General features: G+C 39.9%; 1 protein-coding gene across 3 annotated transcripts in view; it reads right to left on the reverse strand.

Moving 5' to 3' along the window:
- Nucleotides 1–22,920, reverse strand: part of tbc1d5 (TBC1 domain family, member 5) — a 30,003-nt gene extending 7,083 nt beyond the window's left edge. Inside the window, exons 1-18 of one of the 3 annotated variants that reach the window (XM_084739899.1) lie at nt 22,802–22,920; nt 15,185–15,236; nt 14,750–14,868; nt 12,863–12,920; nt 12,591–12,699; nt 12,291–12,380; nt 11,404–11,478; nt 10,270–10,337; nt 10,085–10,187; nt 9,180–9,268; nt 9,009–9,059; nt 8,768–8,837; nt 7,886–8,058; nt 7,637–7,779; nt 6,142–6,248; nt 3,673–3,758; nt 1,321–1,634; nt 1,111–1,173 (exon numbers count right to left, since the gene is read on the reverse strand). In XM_084739899.1, coding sequence (XP_084596025.1) covers nt 1,111–1,173; nt 1,321–1,634; nt 3,673–3,758; nt 6,142–6,248; nt 7,637–7,779; nt 7,886–8,058; nt 8,768–8,837; nt 9,009–9,059; nt 9,180–9,268; nt 10,085–10,187; nt 10,270–10,337; nt 11,404–11,478; nt 12,291–12,380; nt 12,591–12,699; nt 12,863–12,920; nt 14,750–14,849 — 1,699 coding nt within the window. In that variant the 5' untranslated portion in view covers nt 14,850–14,868; nt 15,185–15,236; nt 22,802–22,920. The other 2 variants (XM_084739900.1, XM_084739901.1) reach the window with 2 other exon arrangements.
- Nucleotides 22,921–23,202: the final 282 nt, after the last annotated feature.

Here is a 23,202-nt window from a genome sequence, read left to right on the forward strand (position 1 = left end):
GCGCGCGCGCACACACACGCGCACACACACACAAGCTCTTGAGCACACGGTCAAAGGAGAGCTGACAGCAGATGCCACAACACATCCATGATGTTCATGCTGTCAGTTTTATTTCCACTGATGTGGCGAGCTGTGATCTCCCTCTGCTGGTCAACATGTGTTACTACATGCTCTGCACACTAATGAGCCTAGCAGCTAATTAAGCAGCAGGAACAGATGAGCAAACAGTGAGTGGCAAACATACACTGTAAAAAAAAAAGAAAAGTTGAGAAAACTTAAAAAAAAAAAAAAAGTAAAGCAACCAACTGCTAAACCTTCTTCAGTTGACTTTGTCAAACTTAACATTACAATTTATTTACTTTAGAAAGCTTTATATTTAAAGAACTTTAAACTGTGTGTTCTTATAGACTGAAAATATGCATCAACTGCATAAAAATGCATATTTAGGGATATTTGTCTCCTCACAATATGAAAACATGGTGAGTTTGAATCCACCAGCTGTCTAGACAACTTGCTTTATTTTGAAACGCAAGTTCCATATATATGTGACTTAAAACAAGTGAAATAAATGCAGAGTAATCTGTCCTTTATTCAGTTTACTGGTGTGTTTCCTGCTAGCCAATGCTAGCTAGTTGGTATAAGTTCTGGGAAAACACGAAATATGTGGGATGTGTAAAACAGTTAGGAAGGAAGTCAGCAAACATGACTAAACTTTCTGCCTGAGTCATGTTAGATCAATCTCCCATGATGCCACGCCACTTCATGACATCATTGAACTAGGTCTTTTGTTATTGTTTTAATCTAAGAGAGACCTGTAAAAGAAGGATTTACTTATTTTGTGTTTAAATACATTGATAATATGAATAGGAATGTTAAATTTGACAAACTTAAGATAGTATATTGAGTGAACTTTCTAACACAACTCAGCCTTCAGTAAACAAACTCAAAAAGGCTTTGCAGCTGTTTGCTTTACTTTAAAGTTTTCCCAACTCTTCTTCTTCTTCTTTTTTTTTTTTTTTACAGTGTAGTGTGTAGACATGCAACGGAACTGACGCAAGCGTGGACAAACAGGGGGCGTGTCACACAAGCGGTTGCCATGGTAGCAGTTACCTTGTGTGTCAGTGTGAATCTGGGCTGGGGGAGAGACCTGAGACACTCCACCTGAAACTACATCTAACAGACAGGAGAGTCAAAGCTGATGCTGCCACACATCATCAGTGCTGGTGTTAATCTGAACATGCAGCTAATTCACTGGTTACAGAACAGCCAACAGAAAAACACAAATCAGTCGCTGGTAGTCTGCGCTCGGACAAATCTCACCTTTGCTGAGGTGGACAGGCATGCTTTCGGACTTGAGCAGGCGGTAGTGCTGATTCTGGGCGTGGCTCTGCGTCTGAGGCGGGGTGTGGCCCGACGGTGGCTCGGCCAGCGGGTGAGGCAGGGCGGGCGGAGGCGCAGATGCGGGGGAAGTTGACGAGGAGGAGGAAGTGGAGGAGTGTACTTCGCTGTTGATAGGCGAGATGCCACTGGAGCTGCTCGAAATGGCCGGAGCGATGAGCTTCCTGCCAAAGCTCAGCAGGCTGCTGGAGACCTTGTTGATGTTGAGGGGCGCCGTTTTTGTACTGGAACCAGAGCTGGACAGACAAAAGTATGATGAGGTGAAAAAGAAAAATAACAAAACCCAACAGGCAGAGGTTTTGCAAGTTTTAGAACTTTATCTAGAAATGGTGGATAGCTGTTTCTGTCAACCTTTTTCCAAAACCTCCTTTTAGTGTCTACCTTCCAGCAGTTTCCACTTTATTTCTTTACAGAATGAAGCTCAACTCACAGACATGTGAAACTGAATAGTTTCCATCACAATGTAAAACTAACCCTATTTTCTGGGTAAGGTTGCAAAGTAACAAAATTACAAGCAGAAGCTATTACCGGTGCTTCAAGGGAGACTTGAGAGTTGGCACTCCTTACGAGAGGAATATGTAAGATACCAGCGTTCAAAAATGAGTACTGCAGTCCAAAAAACCAGCTGGAGTCACACACCGTATACTAAATAGGTTGAATCCTTTTTTATTTTACAATCTATTGCTGAAGCGAGTCGTTTCTTCCCACCTTCTCCTCCTCGCAGGCTCAGGGACACCCAAACTAAAGGGCGCAAGATGAGTGCAACATTATACTTTGTTATAAACAGCTGATCAACTTCCAGTCTAGAACTCGTCGTTGCCTATTATTGTCAGTCAGTTGTCCGTCCATGCAAGGTTAAGTCTGTTATCCTAAAAACAAAAGCCCACTGCTCTGAAAATATACACTCTGGAGTTTCACATATTGTTCACTTTAACAGTTAAAACATCCACTCCTTCTAAAAGATTATAATTATTTCTTAGGACTCATAAACAGACACTCATTCTGCGAGCATTTGGCATTAATTTGAACTCTAATAAGGGTGAAAAAAAACAGATATTCTGCACTGGAATGGGAATTTCAAAGAATTACATGCCAGCTGTAGTGTTGTTGTCGGAGAAGGCAGCATTCCAACTTGGCATGTTTCCTCAATCTCTGATGACATATCATGGTAATATTATGATTTAGAACAGTAAATATATCACATATTTCTCCTACAAGCTGCTGCATAGGATACAAAGTCACAAGCCGAGGTCGTTAATGGTGCATTAATGTTCTCTTCGAGGGAGATTTGAGAGTTGGCTCTCATGATTCTTGAGCTCTGCTGTCAGACGGTCTCAGATGACAAACAAAAAGCACAGCCACTGTGAAGTAATGTGAAATTGATCACTTCATGTATCAAGGAGCTTGTTGTCTGCAGTGTCAAGTCTCAAATGTGCGAACAGTTTTCATAGCAGTTCCTACTTGCAGCTGAATTGCAGTGCACAATAACATAACACCGGCTTCAAGTGTTCCCTCAAACACTTGAATACCTCGGGGTGTTCTCTGTGATGGACTGCCAGTCTCATGCAAATTTCAAGTCTCTGTAATATGAATTTCATACAGAACGGAAATTAAATGGCAGCTGGTTTACAATTACAGGGTTTCTGCAGGTTTTAACATGTTAAGACCTTTGAAGATATTTTTAAGACCATTGTGAATTTAAGACCTACTTCATGTCCATACTGGCAAAGTTTGTATTGGTTGTTACTGGTTCCATGTTGGTTTGGTTTTGTAGTTGCTACACTATGAACAACACATTTTTCCCCAAAAAACACATTTAAAGGTGAGTTGATGCAATTTCAGATGATGTCTTTTACTGGGACGTCCCTGCTTTTTTCATCAAGACGATGCCAAGACACATTCTGTACGTCTTACAATAGTGTGCACAAACCAGCACTGTGGGAAACTTTTATAGAAGCAGTTTTTGAAAAAAATGAATACTTGTTTATGGATGCATAGTGAAGTGGTCTATGTACATTTTGGTACTTTTGTGAATGTGAAAAGTGCTAAATATTGAAATCTGTTGTGACTGCAGCAAATTCAAGCAAACCACAACCTCCATTTTCTGTGAAGGACAAAACTACAAACCTTTTACAACCACTTTAAAGGTCTACAAGGGGCTGAGTGTTTTATACCCAAAGTGGACAATTTGAAATGGTGCCCTGACATTTGAGAAGGATAGATGTGTGTGTTAGAGATAACAGTTGTGCGTGAGTGTGTGTTTGTGTGTTTTACCGTGTCTTGTTCATCAGGTCAGCTCCTCTTGTTTTGTAGTAATCCAGGTTCTGCTGGAACTGGTAGTTGACAGGTCGTGGATTGTTCTATAAAGGGAGGAAGAAAATAAATAACTTTTGTGACGGAAAAAAAAAAGTCTTGTGTGCGTGATGAACATAAGACACGTCAGACTACGATTTGTGTGCATGCATGACTACGTAAACAAAGAAATACATGGTGTTTCTGAGTAAGGACATATGAGTAATGACTGTCTCTCCTGTCTCTCCATCACCTTGTTATTAGGGATGATGTCCCCCCGCCCCAAGTGTAACTGTGATGTGGACGTGGTGTGACACGGTCGTTCACCTGAGGGAAACACTGTCGCGCTGGATCACTACGGGAGTGTGGCGAGCTGTTGCGTCTGAGCGTACGGGCCAGTGAGTTTTGAGGAGGAACAGCTGATGGTTTGAGTCGGGACAGTGAGGCGTTGGCCGAGGTCACAGAACCGGTAATGTTTTCATTATAAAGGTAAAGGAAAGAATGTGATCCTTTTGTGTGAGGAGAAGCAACAAGGCCTCTGATTTAGTGTGTGTGTGACTGGAAGAAAGAGATTACAACAATGAAACGAGTGTGTGACAGGAAAGACCTGCTGAGTTGCAAGATATGGCAAAAAAAATTACAACTAAAAAAAGCAGAAGCTCTCAAGCTGTCAACACCTAGTCTTGTTGTCACTCTCATTGTCTTGCAGTCACAACAGTCTATTATTACAAATAGTAATTACATCATCGTAATAGGAAGCAGCTACTATAATTAGGCAATACAAGTTTCCTGTTCAGGCTCAGATTGTTTCAACACAAACAATTACACAGTTTTTCACTGCATGTCAATTAAAGATGTGCTGATGCAATATTCAATTTTGGTTTCTGTCCGACGCCGTCCAAAATCACTGGACTGGTTATCAGTGAACAAAAAGTATAATCCAATACAATCCATTAGCTTAAACTTTAACATAAATGCTTAACTAAACTAAAAGCTAAAAAGGTGCAATTTGCAATTTATGTACTTATGCAATTTACCGCATGGCTTTTTAAAAAAGCTACTAAATATATATACTACTATATATAATATCTGATGACTTTTACAATTACTCTGTTGCTTGTCACAAGTGTTACATATAACATCTATAGTCAAATCATTACAATGGATCTTATGAAATCGGACTAGAATTAGAAAGCGTAAACACAGGAGGTTCAGCTGTACCTCCCTTCACAACAACTGGAAGGTTAAGCGTGAGTTCAAAGCACCTTTCAGACTCCATGTGATCTGAGCTGCAATCGTTGCTGGGTTCAGTGTGAATTTGGAATTTGAAAATAATGGGCAAAGCAGTGCCATTGTTGCGTTTTGCCTGAAAACCCCTTTGCTCATTCTCTCTTGCACACTTTGTGGCTGTGGCGTGCTACTGTGGCAAGTTTGGGCTTTTGTCCACCGACCGATGGTCTCAGCTACCACTGTACTGTGATGAACAGCGTATTGATTGGCTCCATCTCTACAGGCACGTGCTGCCTTTTGTTGACAGTATTCAGAGCATCAGATATAGACAGATTGTGTTCCACTGTCTCACAGTAGTTGGTGGTGGTGGAAGTGGTTTGAGTAGGTGGGCATTTTTTAGGTAGCCATGTTTTCCTAGTAAGCTCTGATGTTTGAAAGTTTCCTCTCATTTTCTGGTCACAGTGTGCTTCCTGTTTGTATGGCATTATGGGTAAAACATTCAAACAATATCAGTGGTCTGCTGAGCTCTAATATTATTTAAATGATGTGGGTTTTACCAAGGTTTAAAAAGCTTTCTTCACGTGTTGTTTACAGTGTGCAGAGGCTTTTTCACTTCATGGAAATGTTCAACTTGTATATATGTGCAACTTCCTCTTTCACATCAACTGCTTCATTGACTCCAACTGTGCTTCATGTGTTAACTGCAAGTGCCTTACGATCATTAAACTGTGATCACTGAACTGTAAGGAACCGAAACACTTGCTGCCAATTTTAACTTCTTTTTGTTTCACCAGAACATTTTCTCACAATGCAGCAGGACTTTTTGGTTTACACTACATGACTTGGTGTTTGAGAATTTTGTGTGTTTTGTGTTTCACTTCTGCAAATGAAAACTCTGAAAACAAGACAGATTACTCTGTTAGCAAAGTATCTCCTCTGCTGTAGGTACTGAATAATGAGAGAAAAGTTGGCATCTACCAAGAACTCAAGATCCAGGAAAATATTTTTTCCTCTGCATTTTCATTGTGTGTGTAACACTTCCCCCTTTCTCTTCTCCATTTTAACTTGTGACCGGTCAGACATAATGAAAGTGCTGAGATACCACAACAGGATTTTCAGGGAAACTGAAGATTTACACAAACACAAACTGTAAATCTTGCAAACAAAGGCAACACGTATATTCATTTTCCACTCAATTTAACAGTGTAGTCATTTCCTTACTTTGGGATCTCGGAGGAAAAGAGCCTTTTGCAGCAGAGAGTTGATGTCTCCTATTGGAGGATAGTGCATTAGAAGTCCCAGGCAGGTCTGGAAGTTACTAGCAATGACTGAAACAGACAAAGGAACAAATGCAGGATTAGTGACTGGGCACTGATTAGAACTCTATTTAAATACAGTACATTTCATTAGCCTGGGTCATCCTGTAACTAGTCGTGCATAGCCAGACCTCTCCCCATAAAGTTCTGGCTCCACACATTATTGTTCTGATATGTCCAGGACAAAGCAACGCTGCCCCTGTAAAATAGAGGACGGATGTTTTCCAGAACTAGAAGTCGGGAAAGAAAAACTTTGTGTTAATACTTTTTGAAAGCACCCAGTCACCCCTACACTTGTCATCCCTACACAGGGATTCTGCAGGTCTTTAAAAATTCTAAAAATCCAATCATCTGAATTTCAGGCCTGAAAATGCCTTAAATACAATTATGACAAGTAAAATTTGAATTTTGAGATTAACGTTACTTTTATAAAGTTGGATTTAACTTCAGTTGAAACTTGATTATTCCGGGGGTGTCGTAATTCAAAAAGGTTGCAAACCACTGCTTGCATGTAGGCTGCTAGTTCTGCAATGATGTTTAATGTAGCGACTGGGACAAGACAGCAGACAGAGACGAATGTCGAGTTAAACACACTCGGACACATGTTGTTACAGCGGGATTAAACCTGGGACCTTGCTATTATGGGACAGTTCTCCCACTAAATCTCTAAGTTGCCTATTTAACTCATGTATTATACACTGCACTCTGACTTGCCGCATATGCTTTCACAAATACCTTCAAATGAAAAAAATAACTTAAGCATAACGCTGCTGCATGATAAAACCTGGCAAACACTGAACGACTGGTCCAACCCACAGCTGCATCAGACCTCATCCAGTGCACAATCAAGTGTGTCAAAAATGATTTTCTCTAAGTGTTCCCATCAATCCTTGCATTTCCTCTACCTCCAGAGTACACTTCAGAACAGCACCTCTCTGATGAACAGATTCCTCTTTGTTCCAAGGACACTCTGCTGTAACAGCACTACAGAGCAAAACATCGACAATATCTGTCTTCTGTATTCAGTTTTTGCAGCTTAAACCTTTGTATTTAAGACTCGTCTCAAAAGTATGCTTGTATTTGATGTTTGAAGTGCAGATTGACTGAAAACTCTCCTGAAATGCTGCATTTGTGCACATTTGGTTCCCTGACATCTGCTCCATAGCAGCAGGGATTCAGTGTCTTCCTAAAAGACACCATGTTAGAGCTCGAACCCCCATCCTGCCTGGTATGTGTGGCAGCAGACATCTACTGTATTCTATTTAAAGCAATATGACTCCATCTAATTAAATGAGGTGGAGTAAATCACATTCTTCCAGTTAAGTGTTTCTTATGAAATTACATGCCACAAAGACAACACATGGCGTTATTGGATTATTTCAGTAGTAAATGGAGCGTACGAGCGTCTCGGATGTAGAGCAGCATGGCCACAAAGATGTAGTCCACCAGGTCCAGAGTGATGCTGTCAGCAAACAGGGCGTCCCACACCACCAGCAGGTCCTGGAGAGGGAACTCACGACCAAACAGCAGACGTACCCACCGTCTGCACGACAAACAGAGAAACGGACAGACAGAGATGGAGGGTAACTGCATTTTTGTACTAAAGGTCAAATTGCCAGACACACTGAACTTAAGGTGTAAATACTGACATGCCGTAGATTTGGGGGGCGATTTCCAGCCGGTTGAGGTGCATGTGCAGTTCAACATCATGCTTCTTCACCAGCTGGTCCTGGATGCGGTTGACTTTGGTCACAATGGCAACAGATGGCCCAGAGTCCTGGGGGCGAGCGAACGGGATGCTGGTCAGCATCTCTTCTTTACCCTTAGCAGCAGATCATTATGTAATTAGCATATGATTATATAAACAATAATTAGAAGCATCTGTTTTCATATGATCAACGTTTGCCACATATGTTGAAAAGAAGTAAGACTGACTAAACAGAGTTTATTTTAGAATAAGATCAGTTTAATCCAAAATGTGCAGGATTTGTTATTTAGATAGAGGAAGATACATTCAAGTTATAATCATTAAAATCCTTGTGAAATCAAAATCAGCCTTTTTCAGCAATTCCTCACTGCAGCTGGTTCAAATTAAAGGCATCCAACTTGCAAAACATGGAGTGGCTTTTATTGTGAAGCAGTCACAGGAAATGAAGATCTTGAAGATTATAACATGCCATATTTCCACTGCATGACATTGCTCAGCTTGACTCTACTTTGGTTTTGTTTTTTTTTTTGTTTTCACTGACATAAGTTGTTTTTAGTACTGGGTACTTTTTTTGGTATTACCAATCAGTTCATTATCAATAAGTCAGAGAGAATTTTTTTTTGTCTTGATGCATTCAGCCTGTATTTGTATCACTGTGTTACGCTGAAGATGATGTCACAGCAGTCACTCTGATGAATCCTGCCTATCTTTCTGTGAAATGGACAAAAGTACCAGGTACTAAAGGCGAGTCATTAGAGCCCAATCAGCCAGTGTTAATTACTGTAATTAGAACGTCATAAGCAGTTCTTCAGATCAGACTGACCTTCCTCACTTCTCTCTCAAAGCTGGAGAACCACGGCTCTGCTGTCTCCATCAGCTGCGAGAACAAGGCACTATAGACAGAGGTGTAAGCGAGAGTGAGAGTGTGTGAACCGGAGAAGTACAAAGATAGGGACATACTGTACACTGCAAACAGACATGTAAACCAGTTCCAATTAGTTGAAAGGTGATGACATCTCTGGTATCATTGGTCCGATATTATAGTATTAGAGGAGTGTACTCACTAGGCATCGTGCTCAAGGTACGCAGGGTTCAACAGACACTTCATCTCCTCACTGTGGAAAAACAAAAATCCATAAATATTTTGGCCTCTTACAAGAGTACAAGCAGGTCTAAGAGGCGTTCATGTCAACTAAAAGGTGAAAGATTCAGCTTCACAGCTATGGGGAACTGACCTCGGGCTGGCCGTCTCACTGGCATGCTGGAAGGCTTGATGGTCACAGTGCAGGACGAACACTATGGGAGCGAGCAACTCGTGCATCCCCTACAGGCAGAAGAAGACGCAGACATAGAGGGAACGTAAGACGTTAAGAGGAGAGGGGAGGGAGAAATTATGGTTCATTTGTGGTCAGTCTTTCTTTAATAGTGATGCACGAGGTTTCTAATCTGTGATGACAGGTTTAATTTAGATATTGTTAGCCGCTGCCCGGCCATGTGTCACTTCCAGTTTGCAAAAAAGATGCTGCACTGGCCGTCTATTAATTTGCTGGCACCTGTTACAGATGCTGATAATGATTAGGTTACAAAGGCATTTTGTTCTTTTGTCTGAGCGTGCTGGGCACTGAGAAGCCCACACATATATATGCCTTGGTTATTGGACTGTACAGCTCAATAAGAAAACCCAATCAGAGACATCAAAGGACCGATTTTCAATGACCTTTAAAGGCTTAGTTTGGATTATTTAATGTGGGGTTGTATGAGGTGCTTATTGATAGTGTACTGCCTACATTAGATGCCAGTCTGCATGACCCCAGTTTGGAGAGTAAGGCATTTTAGCCACTTCAAAGTCATCCACCTTTGGTTTAGAGAGAGCAATATTTGCCTTACATAAACAGCAGTTTCCTGTCTGATCTTTACTAAGTATCTAAAATACCTTTTGCTGCTGATCCTGTCTACAGCAGTTCATTGCTTAGCTTCCCTGCTGGTGCCTCTAACTGCTTCTCCTAACCGGGCGTGTTCCGACCAGCATCTATTATAGGCAATACAAAGGCTAAGTATCTCACACAACCCCACTTCAAATAAGCCGAACTATCCCTTTAAGCTCTGTGAATGGGCTGCTGGAACAAAGTGTCAGTCATACCTGTTTATACAGCAACTGTTCATTTTCTCTGGCATAACAGAAGAGAATGTCAGTCAGCTTGGTCCTCACATCATCATCCTGAAAGTAACGGATCTCAGGGAACCTTAAACAAACAGAAAGAAAGGGGGTTTCACTTGATGCCGACGCCAGAAAACAAGCAAATAAACATTGAAAGTGATACTGACGTTCTCAACACGTCCTGTTTGATCATCCCCTTCAGCTCTTTATCTTGGAAGAACTTGTTCCACAGGCTCTGGACAGAAGAAGAAATACAAACAATACAGATAACAACATTAAAGACAACAGTACTCACAGCTGGAGCAACAAGAGCCACTGTGACAAGACAATAATTATAAATAGTGACCTTTTTGTGAGTGGAAAACTGAAATCAATTCATCAATAAAATGAAAAAAATCAATCTGTCTTTCCAATAACAGAATTTTAAACAGCAGTTTCAACAGCTTTTCAAAGCATTAATTTGTGTAATTCCATTTTGCAGTTCTGTCTTGATTGATTAAGAAATTATGATATGCTAATTACAGAAGTGGCCAGCCACTTTGGTGTAATGCAGCAGCCTTTACTAAGTTTTCATTGAAAGTTCACTTGAAAGAACAGCAGAATGTTTCTGTTTCCTCCATAATCAGTGGCTACTTACAAACTCCTGAGACAGTTTAAGGCGGCTGTGTTGACTTAAAAACCAGTTGTTTATTTCTAAAAGAATTCCCTTAAAAGAACTGGTCCATGTAGACCTGAGTTAATATTCATTAATTACAGGAAACTTTTGTTGAATTGTATCCTCGTCTAAGAACAGATGTTACATTTTTCATGTTTAGCTAACCTGCTGTGGGCTGACTAAAAGACTCACACTAGCAATTAATTTGAATTAATTAACGGCAAATGTCCCAATTGAACACCGTCTCTATCTTCTCTTTAATTAGTACCAAAGTACAAAGGTCTTTCCAGGAAACGCCCTAGGAAATCGTTGTCCCCAGATGGCCAGTGAGTCAATTTTTGTTACCTTTGTTATTATCAGTGTGACGTCCTGAGTGGATTTCATCACCCAATCAGAAACTATAAGTGGTAAAGCAGCAAAATAAAATTGGTTTTTGAATATTATAAACTCTTTATTAATTGCCTAATCCAACATCAATTCAATGGCTTTGTAATTACTCTAAAAAATATGTTCAACAATAATGAATCACTGAAATAAGCTATAACTGTTGCAGCAACACAGTCTGGAGAAAATCTGAGTCACATTTTGCAGGAAAATATGAAGAAACAGGCAAACAAAGAGATGAACGCCGCACACAAACACTCACCCCTTCATCCTGGGACAGTGGATTGTTGACAACCAGGTCCTGCTGGCCTTTAGCCTTGCGAGGGTTGGTGATGTGCTGTGACAAAAACACAAACATCAGTGATCAATTAACTCCTAAACGGCTGCTGTTAGAAAGTTCTGTTACCATATTGTGACTCGAGTTTCCTCACCTAGAGCAGCATACTGTACTCTGAAGTTATAAGTAGGGCTGAGTGACATAGCTGAACAATTTATCATGATAAGATGTTAAATTCCAGTCATTATGAATAATTATTGATCATTTTTAATGACCTATTTTTTAAAAGATCAGGAGAAAAAAGTTGAATTTAAATGCCTTATTTTGAACTTAACTAACTCAGCCACTTTATTTATCAAGGCACTCGGGTAATAGATTTAATAGACAAAAAAAAGAAAACAAAAAACATGTTGATTGGCATGTCACTTGTAATAGGCTCCTTTATAAAGGGATATGACAGGCTTTTTATGAGCACATTTGTTATGTGTTTCACAGCAGTTCGCATTTAATACATTTAAGTGAAACAACTGAAGATTTTATTGAACAATTGTCTTATTGTGATTAATTCTAAGTGTCTATTGTCGATAAATATTGCTATTGTTTTATTGCCCAGTCCTCCCAGTTAAAAGCTCTGCTATGCTTTCAATGTCTGTGGTAGTCCAAACATTGAGTCATGACTCAAAATAATTAATAATAAAATGAATAATTTAATTCAATAAATAATTCATTGTGACCACCACATCTAGAAAAACAGATTATTTATTGTGCTATAATGCAACACAAAACACACAAAAAGCCACCGCAACTTTGGGTGACCTTATAGCCATTTTCTCATCATGCTAAGGGAGGTGGCCACACGGTGGCGCTCTCACCGTCTCTTTGATCTTCTCGTACTGGGCTCGGAGCTCCTTGGTCTTGTTGATCCACTGACTCTTGTCTTCTGGAAGAGCCTCCAGGTACAACTGCAGACAGGCGGTGCACAGGTTAGTTCATGCCACTCAACCAGAATTCACATGCAGAAACACTTTCAAAACTAAACTCTAGGCTGCTGTTTTTTTTTTACCAAGAAACTCTGCAAGCTGCCAGAACTGCAGTCTTCTCGGCTGCAGGAAAAATTGCCAAAGCCACTTTAATCAAACCCGATAGGACGGCTTGATCTATTTGGCAGTTACCTTCCAGCATACGCTCCGAAAGCGGCTGCTCCTCAGTCGACCATTGATGCCTGCCTGCCGGATCCTGGCCAGGTAATTACTGTTGAGGAACAAGTCGTCCCATTCTTTCCTGCGCAGGGGAGGGGATATGAGAGGACGAGGAGATTTATGAGCTTCTCAGCCCAAATTGGGCACGGCGTTCCATCTAATGTGTCATCCAGCAGTAAACCAGGAGGCTGGAGCAGTGAGCCGGGCCAAGAGTTTATGGCACACCCACACAAGAAAATACTCACCTGTATGAGAGGAAGGTTGACTGAGGCTGTGAGTAAGTGCTGCTGTCAAGAGATCCTCCTGTTAAAGCAGACACAGACATAACCACAAGGGGGAGATGTAAACAACCAGCACACAGGAATGGAACCAGAAATTTTTAAAGCTGGGTGGTATTCCATCAAGGGTGATAACTTAAGTGAAAAAGCCAGGCCTGAATTAACTTCAACTTCCACTCAAGGCTTAAGTCACTAAGACAATTTAGCCTTGTCTAGTCAACGCCAACTCAAAAAAAGCTTGCACCGTGAGCGTGCACAGAGAACATAAACAGCCCAAAACAGACGATTGCTGAGAAGAGGATAAGATGTCACGAAAAGAAGAGAAAATGAGAGCAGTTTCAATCTGAGCTGCAGAACAAACTCAAAAGGAATGAAGGATGTATCTTGGCAAGAAACCACAAACACAAAAAAAGTGAAAAGTATGAGATTGTGGGACACTGTGCCCTGCCCCTTTAGCTCACTTGGTAGCGCATCCACCTCAACAGCCACTTGGGTTTGATTACCAACAGCAAAAAAAGTCAACGAGCCACACCAATCATTTTTGAAAAGCTAAACAAGCCTACTTATTGTTTTATTTGTATGTGTTAATAAATGTCTAACCTGCTGCAGGACATGAGTCAGTAACTTCATGTTTTTTGTCCTCACAACTTGAACAAAAGAGTGAACGAATAAATAACTTCTTTAAAACTCTGGCACACTTTTTTCTTAAATTAGCATAATCTATTTCCATCATATTTGAGAGAGGGCAGAGATCTCTGATCTGGCTGATCTCTCCAAAACTTGGCAATCACATCAAAACAATCTAGATGGATAAACAGAACTACAGGTAAGAGAAAAATATTTCTATTTGATTTTGAACTGTCCCTTTAAGGCCGTGCAGCGGAACAAAAAGGGCCAAAGGCAGGGAAAGAAGTGACAACAGGGAGTAAAGCACCGTACTCCTCTTCATCTTTATTGGAGGTAATAAGTCTAATTTGGCCTGCAGGTGAACATGCAGTCAAGTTGGAGAGCTGTCTATCAACATTAGTTACAGGAGTAGATCATTCCACAGGGACACTCAGCATGAATATTCATCAGTTCCACAACATGCCAGCCCCCCACATTTTCTCTCCCTGCACACGTAAACATAAAAACACAAAAACACCCTCAGCCCGGGGGCGTCGCCAGCCACGTGTGTGACTCACACTTCACAGCGAGCTCCAAATTTTCTTCTTTATTATCTCTTTTTCCATCTAGAAGAAAAGTTATTGTGACTCTCGCTCCTACCTCGTGCCTCGTCTGCTGGTCAGAGCCATCACTCCTCTGAGTTTAAGAGGAGGTTTAATAATCTAATATAAATCTCTGGTGGGGGGGTAATATAACAAAATATCTAGAGGGTAGATGTTAACAAAAATGGATCAAGGGCCAAACTAAGAAAAAAGTCCTAATGCAACAGAAGCACTGGTATGTTTTGGTGTGTAGTTTGTATTTCAGAGTTTAAAGGGAAACCCCAAAATCAAAAAGATGTATTTTTCCTCTAACCTGCTATTCATCCATCTAGAATATTTTGGTGTAAGTTACCGATGGGACTAGATGGCACTCAGCTTGTGGTGCTCAAAAAATCTCAAGTAATGTCTCTTTTCAGAAATCATGACCCAGTTACTCAAGATAATCTAAAGATCTTGTTCTGAGCAGTTTTGTTTAAAAAATGAAATATTGTTGAAATAATTAGCCATTTAGACATCTCCAAAACACCAAAACAATCTAGATGGATAAGCAGCGCTACAGGTAAGAGAAAAAATGTGATTTTTTGATTTGGGGTTGTGAACTGTCCCTTGAAATTCTAGTCTAGTTAACTGTGAGAGTTTGACGTACTGCTGCGGTTCTTGTTGAAATTATGGAGCGGGTCGAAGCCCGTCTCCTGCTGCTCGTCTGTCTGGAGCGGGTGGCGGGTCTCAAAATTGGGGTGCTGCATGACCGCGACCCAGCCGGACCTGGCAAAAGTGATAGGAGACCAGAAAGAAACCAGGCAAAAAAAGAAAAAAGAAACAATAAGAAAGTGGAATTAAATCACATGTTGGTAACAGCTGGAGACTACGAAAACTAAAATCAAACTTTGGCTAGATTATCTCATATCATGCATGACTTCTGAACTCACAGGCGTCTGCTCTTCTTCTGGAACAAGAGAGCTGACCCTGACCTTTGACCTCTTTATGAAGGATTGTATGCAAAATCTATGTACTACAATCATTAAAAGTCCCATTGCTGCTGGCATTAAACACCCATGAACTGTTAAATCTCAGGACTTACTGTCACAGTCTTGTGGTTCTCCTCAGCCAAGACTCAGAAGAAAAAGATGACTCTGCAAGAAGAAGGGACAAAAATGAAACTGAAGACCTTCAGCACACAGGGATAATAAAGAACACTGGTTCTTAAAGAGCCAAAAATGATTTGGTGATATAAAAGGCTTGTGGATTGCTAATAAAAACAAAAAAGGAAACAGACAGGAGAAAAAGAAAACTACTTAAACTAATGTCTCATACTAACCATCCACCTTTAAACAAAATTTGGGAATAGATCAATCAAGAAGTAGAGGGTTAAGTCATATACATACATACATACACACACACACATATATATATATATTCTTAAATAATTGTGTTCCTTTTCATTGTGATAATCACAAACACAGGTTGCTGTTTATTCATCTTTTGAATTTAAACACGACTTTGCTGCATAAAATAAAAGCGTGACACTGATTACAGTCAGTGAAGAATGGCTTAAATTAACAAGAAGCAGTTGAGCTGCTTGATGCCCCGCCATGCTCACTGTGATATATTAAACATAAGCAGCAATGCTAATGAGGTCATTAAGTAGGCAAATTAATGCATTAATTAAATATTTTGATGTCAACAGGCTGGTCTTCACACGACACACAGACAGTATTCACCGAGTCTCAGAAGTTATATTTAGGAACTATTACAGTATTACAGAAGATTTGTTGTTGCTCGTATGATGAAAATGTGTGTAGCACAGTGCTTCAAAATGTAATGAGATCATCTCCTACAAGGGGAAGTTGTGATGTGAGTATGAAGTTCGTTTTAGATTGTGGTTTTGACACTGTAAGATATAATGTACATAATTATAAGGTACAGCAAGAAGGTCCTGGTTTTGAACCGCAGCTGAGGCAGGGTCTTTATAACCATCCATTATCTAATTGTTTTAATTCTTTTTTTAAGTGAGCTGCCAGAGTTAATAGCCCAACATGGCACCTTACTTGCCCTGCAAGCAGGCAGTCCTTATTGTTGAGCCCCGTCATTTATTGCAGCCCTAACAGTTAAACCAGATATATTGTGGAAGTCCATGACAATTTATAATGATTTTGGCCCAAACTGTCCAGTGGAGCATCAGAAAACGCAGGGTTCATTCAAAAATCAATATCGTAGTAGTTTAAAGATCATTGTTATTGGTGGAAAACTGTGCGGCGACCACAAATACCAAAGTTTAAATCAAACACAAGAAGCATTACAAAAAAAGAAAACAAAAACGTATAATTGAGTGAGGATTTTCGTCATTAGGTAAACCCAGAGCTGATGCCTCTCAGGCAACAATCACAGTTCTGAGAAAAGTTGAACTTTCTCTGTGAGGCATCACAATCTAGGTTAAACAATTCAGCCTCCAGTCTTTATCCGGCTTGGGATTATTCCATGTTTATGAATATGGTTAGCCTAATACACAGGCCTACAGAACAGCAAGCTTCCACACAGCATTATGTTTTCTTTCGCTTTATTAATTGTGGAAATAACGCAACAAAGGCATCCCTTTAAACCTATTAACCATGTGAATGGAACACTGCTCGATAAATCAGCTACACACGCCATCAAAATAGAAATAATTTTATATGCATAATGTATGTGCCTGTTTTCTTAGGAAACATCTGTTCTCCTCAAAGACTAATGCTCTCCTTAATTCTGAGGGGTTTTTCTCCCTTCCCTCATAAAAAGGATATTATCCCATTAAATAATCGTAACTAATCCACAAATATAGGGAAGGACAGAGGAATGCTGTGAATAGGTATCTCCAATAATAGCCTGTTTATTTCTTAGTTTTACTTTTAAAGATTGACATGAAAAAGATTTATCAAACTCTCCTGAGCAACTACAAATATAACAGCAGTCACCTCGCACAGAATATTAATTCACATCATCACTATCTGACTAAGATTTCCATCGCACAAAGTGTCAAAAGATATTTTGAGGAACATTTTTCCCTACAGACCTGCAACGCTAGTTTGTCCCTTCTTTCCAAAAATAAAAAGTCATTCTAAACTTTCTAAAGAGGCCTTCACAGATCTCTCGCTGCGACTTGTGCTTTGAGGAGGCGTGTGTGTCTGTGTGTAAGCCTTTGCGAGTGTTGAAAGGCGGTACAGGTAAAAGACTGGAGGCCTCGCCGTGTCAACTCGATCCTGCCTGAAGCCAGTCTTCTCTTAGCCTTCTGTTGCCTTCATTACATTCCTCCCATAGTCGAACGTAAACGTAGTCGAGCGACATCCTAACTTTACTACATAATAATCAAGGCAAATTAGCTTCTGCATAATTTAATCTGCAGCACCTGGAGACACCTCAATAATTCAAAACACGAATCTTTCATGAAATAATCAAATCAATACATAATGAAATGCATAAATAAATCAGCAGACAAATAACACCGCGTCCATCTGTTCGGAGGTAGAAGATCTGTTCCTGGGATTTACAACAACAGGCCGTGAAACTAAATCCAAACTGTGGCCATCACATTATCCTGTTACATACATTAAAGGAGAAATATGTAATATATTTACTGTACTAAATCATAAAATGACCATGATATGTCATCAGAGAGGAAACAAGCTACGTTGAAATACTGGCTACTACAGCCACCATGTTCTCCTTTGAAATCTCTGGAGCTGCAACAATTAATCAATTAATAAATTAGTCACCAACTATTTTGATAATCAACAATAACAATTATTATTATTATAACAATAATCAATAACCAGCCTGAGTAATTTTTTAGGAAAAAAAAAAATTCTACTGTCTTTACTCCTCTATGACAGTAAACTCAATATATTTGGGTTGTCATTAAAACGAGACAAGACAAGGACGCTATCTTGGGCTTTGGGAAACACTGACCAACATTTTTCATCACTTTCTGATATTTTAAAAACAAACAACTATTAATCAAGAAAATAACTGACCAATTATTTGACTATGAAAAGAATCATTAGTTGCATTCCATTTCACATTAAGCTTAATGCCTAATGTTCACTGAATGAAACTGTCTGTTTACGAGGTGTAAAAAAATCCTTAATTATCTTTCATAAGGAGCAACCTAGATGTTTACAATTGTTAAGTTCTAAGTGAAGTTGGCTGAGTAATATGTTAACAGATCTGGAAAGTAAGTTAGGCGGTCACTGAACTCCAGAGTGTGTATTTTCTAGAGCTGAGCCGATACACTAATCTTCCAATTCAATACCATCACAATACTTGGGTATCGATTTGATTCACTCATAAGTATGACTATTGTCCATGTATTGCAATTCATTTCAGCAGCATCGTCGTTATACTGCATATAAAAGTGGTAAATAAAATGTTTTTTCCTGCACAGCAAGCTAGTGTTATAAGAATAAACTCTTGAGGCCAAAATAAATAGAGCCCTTGAAAGCTGCACAAAGGACAAATACGAGTTTTGACTCTTTGAAGTTGGTGTAGCTGGTCAGTATTAAGTGCTGAAGCCAGAATAGCAGCAGCTATTAGTTTGTTTCCACGCAGCAGAGAAAGTGACGAGCTTCTCAGCATGATCACACACTTCATTTTATATTAAGCTTGTGAAGTAAAATGGATTTGTATTTTAAGATAGCATTATCACAAATGCGATGCTAATTTCCCTTGGTGTGCTAATGGGAATTCCTATTGTGTGTTCGCAACAAGATAACAGACTAAGAACTAGTTAATTATATAAAGAAGAAAACTGATTCAGCAATCTAAAAATTTAAACGAGTTGTAAAAGACTCAAGATACTTTTGAGAATTAACTTTTTGTCTTACCTCTTACGGAGCAGTGGGCTTTTGTTTTTTGGGATAACAGGTTTAGCTTTAAATTGACAACTGATAATTATAAATAGCTGATCAACTTACAGCGTAGGACTCAGCCTGCAGGCAACCTTCCTGAGTTTTGAGTCTGGGGAGGAGGTGGCACGGGAAAATAACTTGCTTCAACCTTACATAATATGTTAAATAGGGATTCATCCTAGTCAATATATGGTCCAACTCACTATTAGGACTGCTGTACTCAATTTTGAACCCTAAGATCTTATATATTTGTCCTTAAAGATTCCTCAACATTTTCTTTTTCAAAGTAATCACCTCTACGAAAGTCAAGTCACTGTGTGCTATTCACATTTCACTTCCCTTTACTTTAACACACACTCAATCTGAAAGGAGGGTACAATTATCACCATATTTGAGCCGAAAACTTTCCTCCTCTTCTTCGTTTTCCCGCTTGGATTAAAGCATCGCACTCTTGAAGGTCATGAGAATATTTCAGAGCCGCTGATCAGATGAACAGCAAAGTGAGCGTGAGGGGTTTGTTCGCCTCGACGCAGCAGCCAAGTTGACAAATTCAAATTCACTTCAGCTCTTCTTCAAAATGCAGGGGCAGGTTTTGTTCTTGTATTGGCTGACAACCACATGCTAAAGATCCCACGCTCGAGTTGAGCTGACATGAAAAAACACAAAGCAAAGCTTCAGCCTGCCCCGAGCTCATTGGCCTAAAGACACAAAGGCTAAACTATTCTGAAACTAAACCCGGATTAAATTGTATTAAATGTTTTGCTGAAGTGCCTGCAGAATTTAGAGACATCTGACTGAATTTGAACTGTAACTCCTCTGAACTGAACAGGCTGCGGCCTTGTTTTCAGCTCTGGAAAATGCTTTTCTATCACTGTCCACACTTTAAAGTCTTCGCTAGGGATACTAGTCACTGGCTGAACCCCTCCTCTAGTCTTCAGCTCATTGTTAGTGCAGTTTAATGTAAAACAGATTCAGTAAAGACTCAGTACGTGGGCTCTTAAGAGGATGAATATTCAAAAAGGATTGTGAGAGGAGCTGTCACAGTTGAAGCGGCAGATTGCAGTTTAGTAAAAGTGAAACACCCCAGCTAAACAAACTCACATGCCTCTACTTCAGCACTCAGCAAGAGCCCAGGAGCCTTCACAGTCAGTCACATGCTCCGCGAGAGGCTGAGAACACGCTCAGGACTATAACCCTGGCAAAATACCGTGAACTTGCTGGGTCTTGACTGATTCAATTGGCAAATACATGACGAGAGATTAAATGTGACATGAAATCTGTCTGTAAAAACTAGAGCAACATGGAAGTCTAGACAGGATAGCAAAGAAGAAGAAAAATATAAATATAGTTGTGCTGCAAAAAAAAATGTTTCTTTCAGACTTTACCTGAGAGCATTTGAGGGTTGACTAATCAGTCAATCAAAAGAAAACTAATTGCCAAATATTTTGATAATCAATTAATCATTTCAGTGATTTTTCAAGCAAAACATTTGCTGGCTTCACCTTAAATGTGAGGATTTGTTGCTTTTCTTCATCATTTATGACAGAAAAAGAAGAGTCTTTGTATTTTGGACTGTTGGATGGACCAAAGAAGAGACGTCACTTTGGGCTTTGGGAAATTGTGATGAGTATTTAGTTTTTACAATTTTTGGGCATTTTATAAACAAAATGATTTATCAAATTATCATGAAAATATTGTGTAGATCAATCAGTAATTGTTAATTACTTGTTATTCTGGGTGTCACAATTTCAATATTAAATGGAAAATCAATAGGAACAAGCTTTCAATTTCAGTAATCAAAATCAAAGGCAGAATTAGGGATTCTATTATTCTAGTATTTTCATTTATTTATTTATTTTAGAAAAAAAAACAACACTTCAAAGATGACACAGTGTTGCTTACCTGCTCTCATGTCACATATCTTTTTAAAGAATAATTTGAAAATGTAAATGACAGTTGTTGAGGCATAAAACCAATTATTTGTTGATCTTTATAAATCGAGACTTGACAGTCTGAAAATGACATAGCTGTCAGTGCAACAACAACAACAACTGAGAAAAGTTTAGTTCAACAAATCAAATCCAATCGTGGCCCTAAAATCATAAGTTTCAAATCAGAGAATTGTGAGAACCCTAATCATTGGTTGCAGTCCAACCATACTTAATCTTCTCTGGCGTTTCTTCTTGTAAATTACTGAACAACTTTACCTCGTCAGGCCTCTAAAAACTATAAAAACAAACCAAAAGTTGCTGATCTGCTCACAACTCACTGACTTATGCAACCAATGCTGAGTGGTCAGAAGTACATAGAGTTGTATTTTACGGCGCACAAGAGGAAGAGAACTAGAGGAAAACCTGAAGTGCAAGAAGGAAAGGGACAGTTCACCCCAAGATTAAAAATCTGTATTTTTCCTGTGACTTGTAGTACCTTGTGGTCGAGACGTCTGCCTTCCGTCCAGTGTAATGAGATTAAATGGCATTCGGCTCGTGGTGCTCAAAGCACCAAAATAAATACATAATTAAAGAAATAAATAATACATTTATAAAACTCAACAGTGACATCTCTTTCCAGGAATCATGACCTGGTTACTCAAGATAATCCACAGACCTTATTGTGAGCAGTTTCATGTAGGAAATATATTCTTTTTAGTTCAGAGAAAGTAATTCTGAGACACTGGTATTTTCCTTTTCCTTTTTTAACTTTAAGCACCACAAGCCAGGTGCCATTTAGTCAATTTATAATTGAGAGAAAGCAGACATCAGTACAGCCAAAACTCTGTAACTCACATCAAAACAATTTTGATGGATAAATCTATAAACAGCACTTCAAGCCAGAGTAAAAAATATGAATTTTCTGATTTGGGAGTGAACTGACCCTTTAAACATGCAGGAACAGACTGTGCAGTTTAGCAGTTTCACAAACTTCCCTGCCACTGAGCCACAACCATTTCCTCACATTGTACTTACAGTGATTACAGGCCAATGATTGTCTTTCAACACAACAAGCAGGTGACTGTCAGTTACGAGCCAGTGTCCCTCCTTGTCAGAGGAAAAGGGTCAACAACAACACAGCCACAGCTCTTAGGACATTTTTCTCTAAATCCGTAATAGCCTGCAGGCTGTACTCTCCCTGGCCTGCACACATATTTGTAATTACTGACCTGGTTCTGGGAAGTGTGGGGAGGTGTGTGAAACCGCATTAAACCGTGCAGACATGGCAGTGCTAGCTGTCACCAAACCTCTGCACTGCCCCTGAACGCATCACTAAATCTGTCAGGCAGGGTGGGCCAGCCCGAGGAAACAGGTTAAAAACACGCTACTCTGCGAGAACTAACCTGTCACGAAAGAGAGCCGTTTCTCTACAATATAACTCACAGCCAGCACTGACAGTGTGTCTGTAATTTCAATTAAAATGAGCGCAGTGTCCGTGTTTGCTGAACCACCGGTCGGGTGATGACAGGCAACAGGATTATCGATGCAGGCAGCAGGAGGGCAAAACGCCAAACAACAGCTAAGCTAGCTTGTATCCCGTGTCGGCTAACAAAGCTAAACGAAGGCTAAGCTAGTTAATTAAACGCGCTATAACACGATGTGAGCTAGTTGTAACTGTTGACTGGATACAGATGGCAGGAAGCAGGTAAGCTAACGTGCGGTTAGCCCGCTGTTAGCACCAGGCTGCACGGGGCCTGTTCAACACACAGCTGCTGTTAGCACCGAGACAAACTTATGACACACACGGACACACACAGACAGGCTAGAATGAGCGTGAGCGGTTGCAGGTAGTAATCCATTACCCTCTGTAGACTGTCAGATAGTTACCTGTTCAGATCATGCAGGGCTCCTCATTCTGCTGTCAGTCCGACTGTCTGCTGATTTGTAAACAGTAGCGGGTCAGGCGGATGTGCTGAAGACCAGCTGACTGATCATGTGACCAGGGAGCTGCTGAGGATGATGATGATGGTGTAGCTGCTGCAGGTAGGTTCAGCCTAGGCACAGGCTATCTTTGTTAGTAATGTTGACTGGAAGAAAGTTTGGTCCACACAAAAGTACGTCTTAAAAATGAGGTAAAAGAGTTTTATTTAAGTTGATCCACAGATTCTGTCCAGTGAAACACTTTTTTTTTTTTTTTTTTACAAAAGTCAAAGGGAGACATATGAAAGTTTATTTTTCTGTGAACTACATCCTGAAACCTGCTCTTGTGGAAGGATGTTAATATTTTC

The sequence above is a fragment of the Lutjanus erythropterus genome, chromosome 16 (assembly GCF_056507025.1).
Source record: "Lutjanus erythropterus isolate fLutEry1 chromosome 16, fLutEry1.hap2, whole genome shotgun sequence".
Classification (NCBI taxonomy): Eukaryota; Metazoa; Chordata; class Actinopteri; order Lutjaniformes; family Lutjanidae; genus Lutjanus; species Lutjanus erythropterus.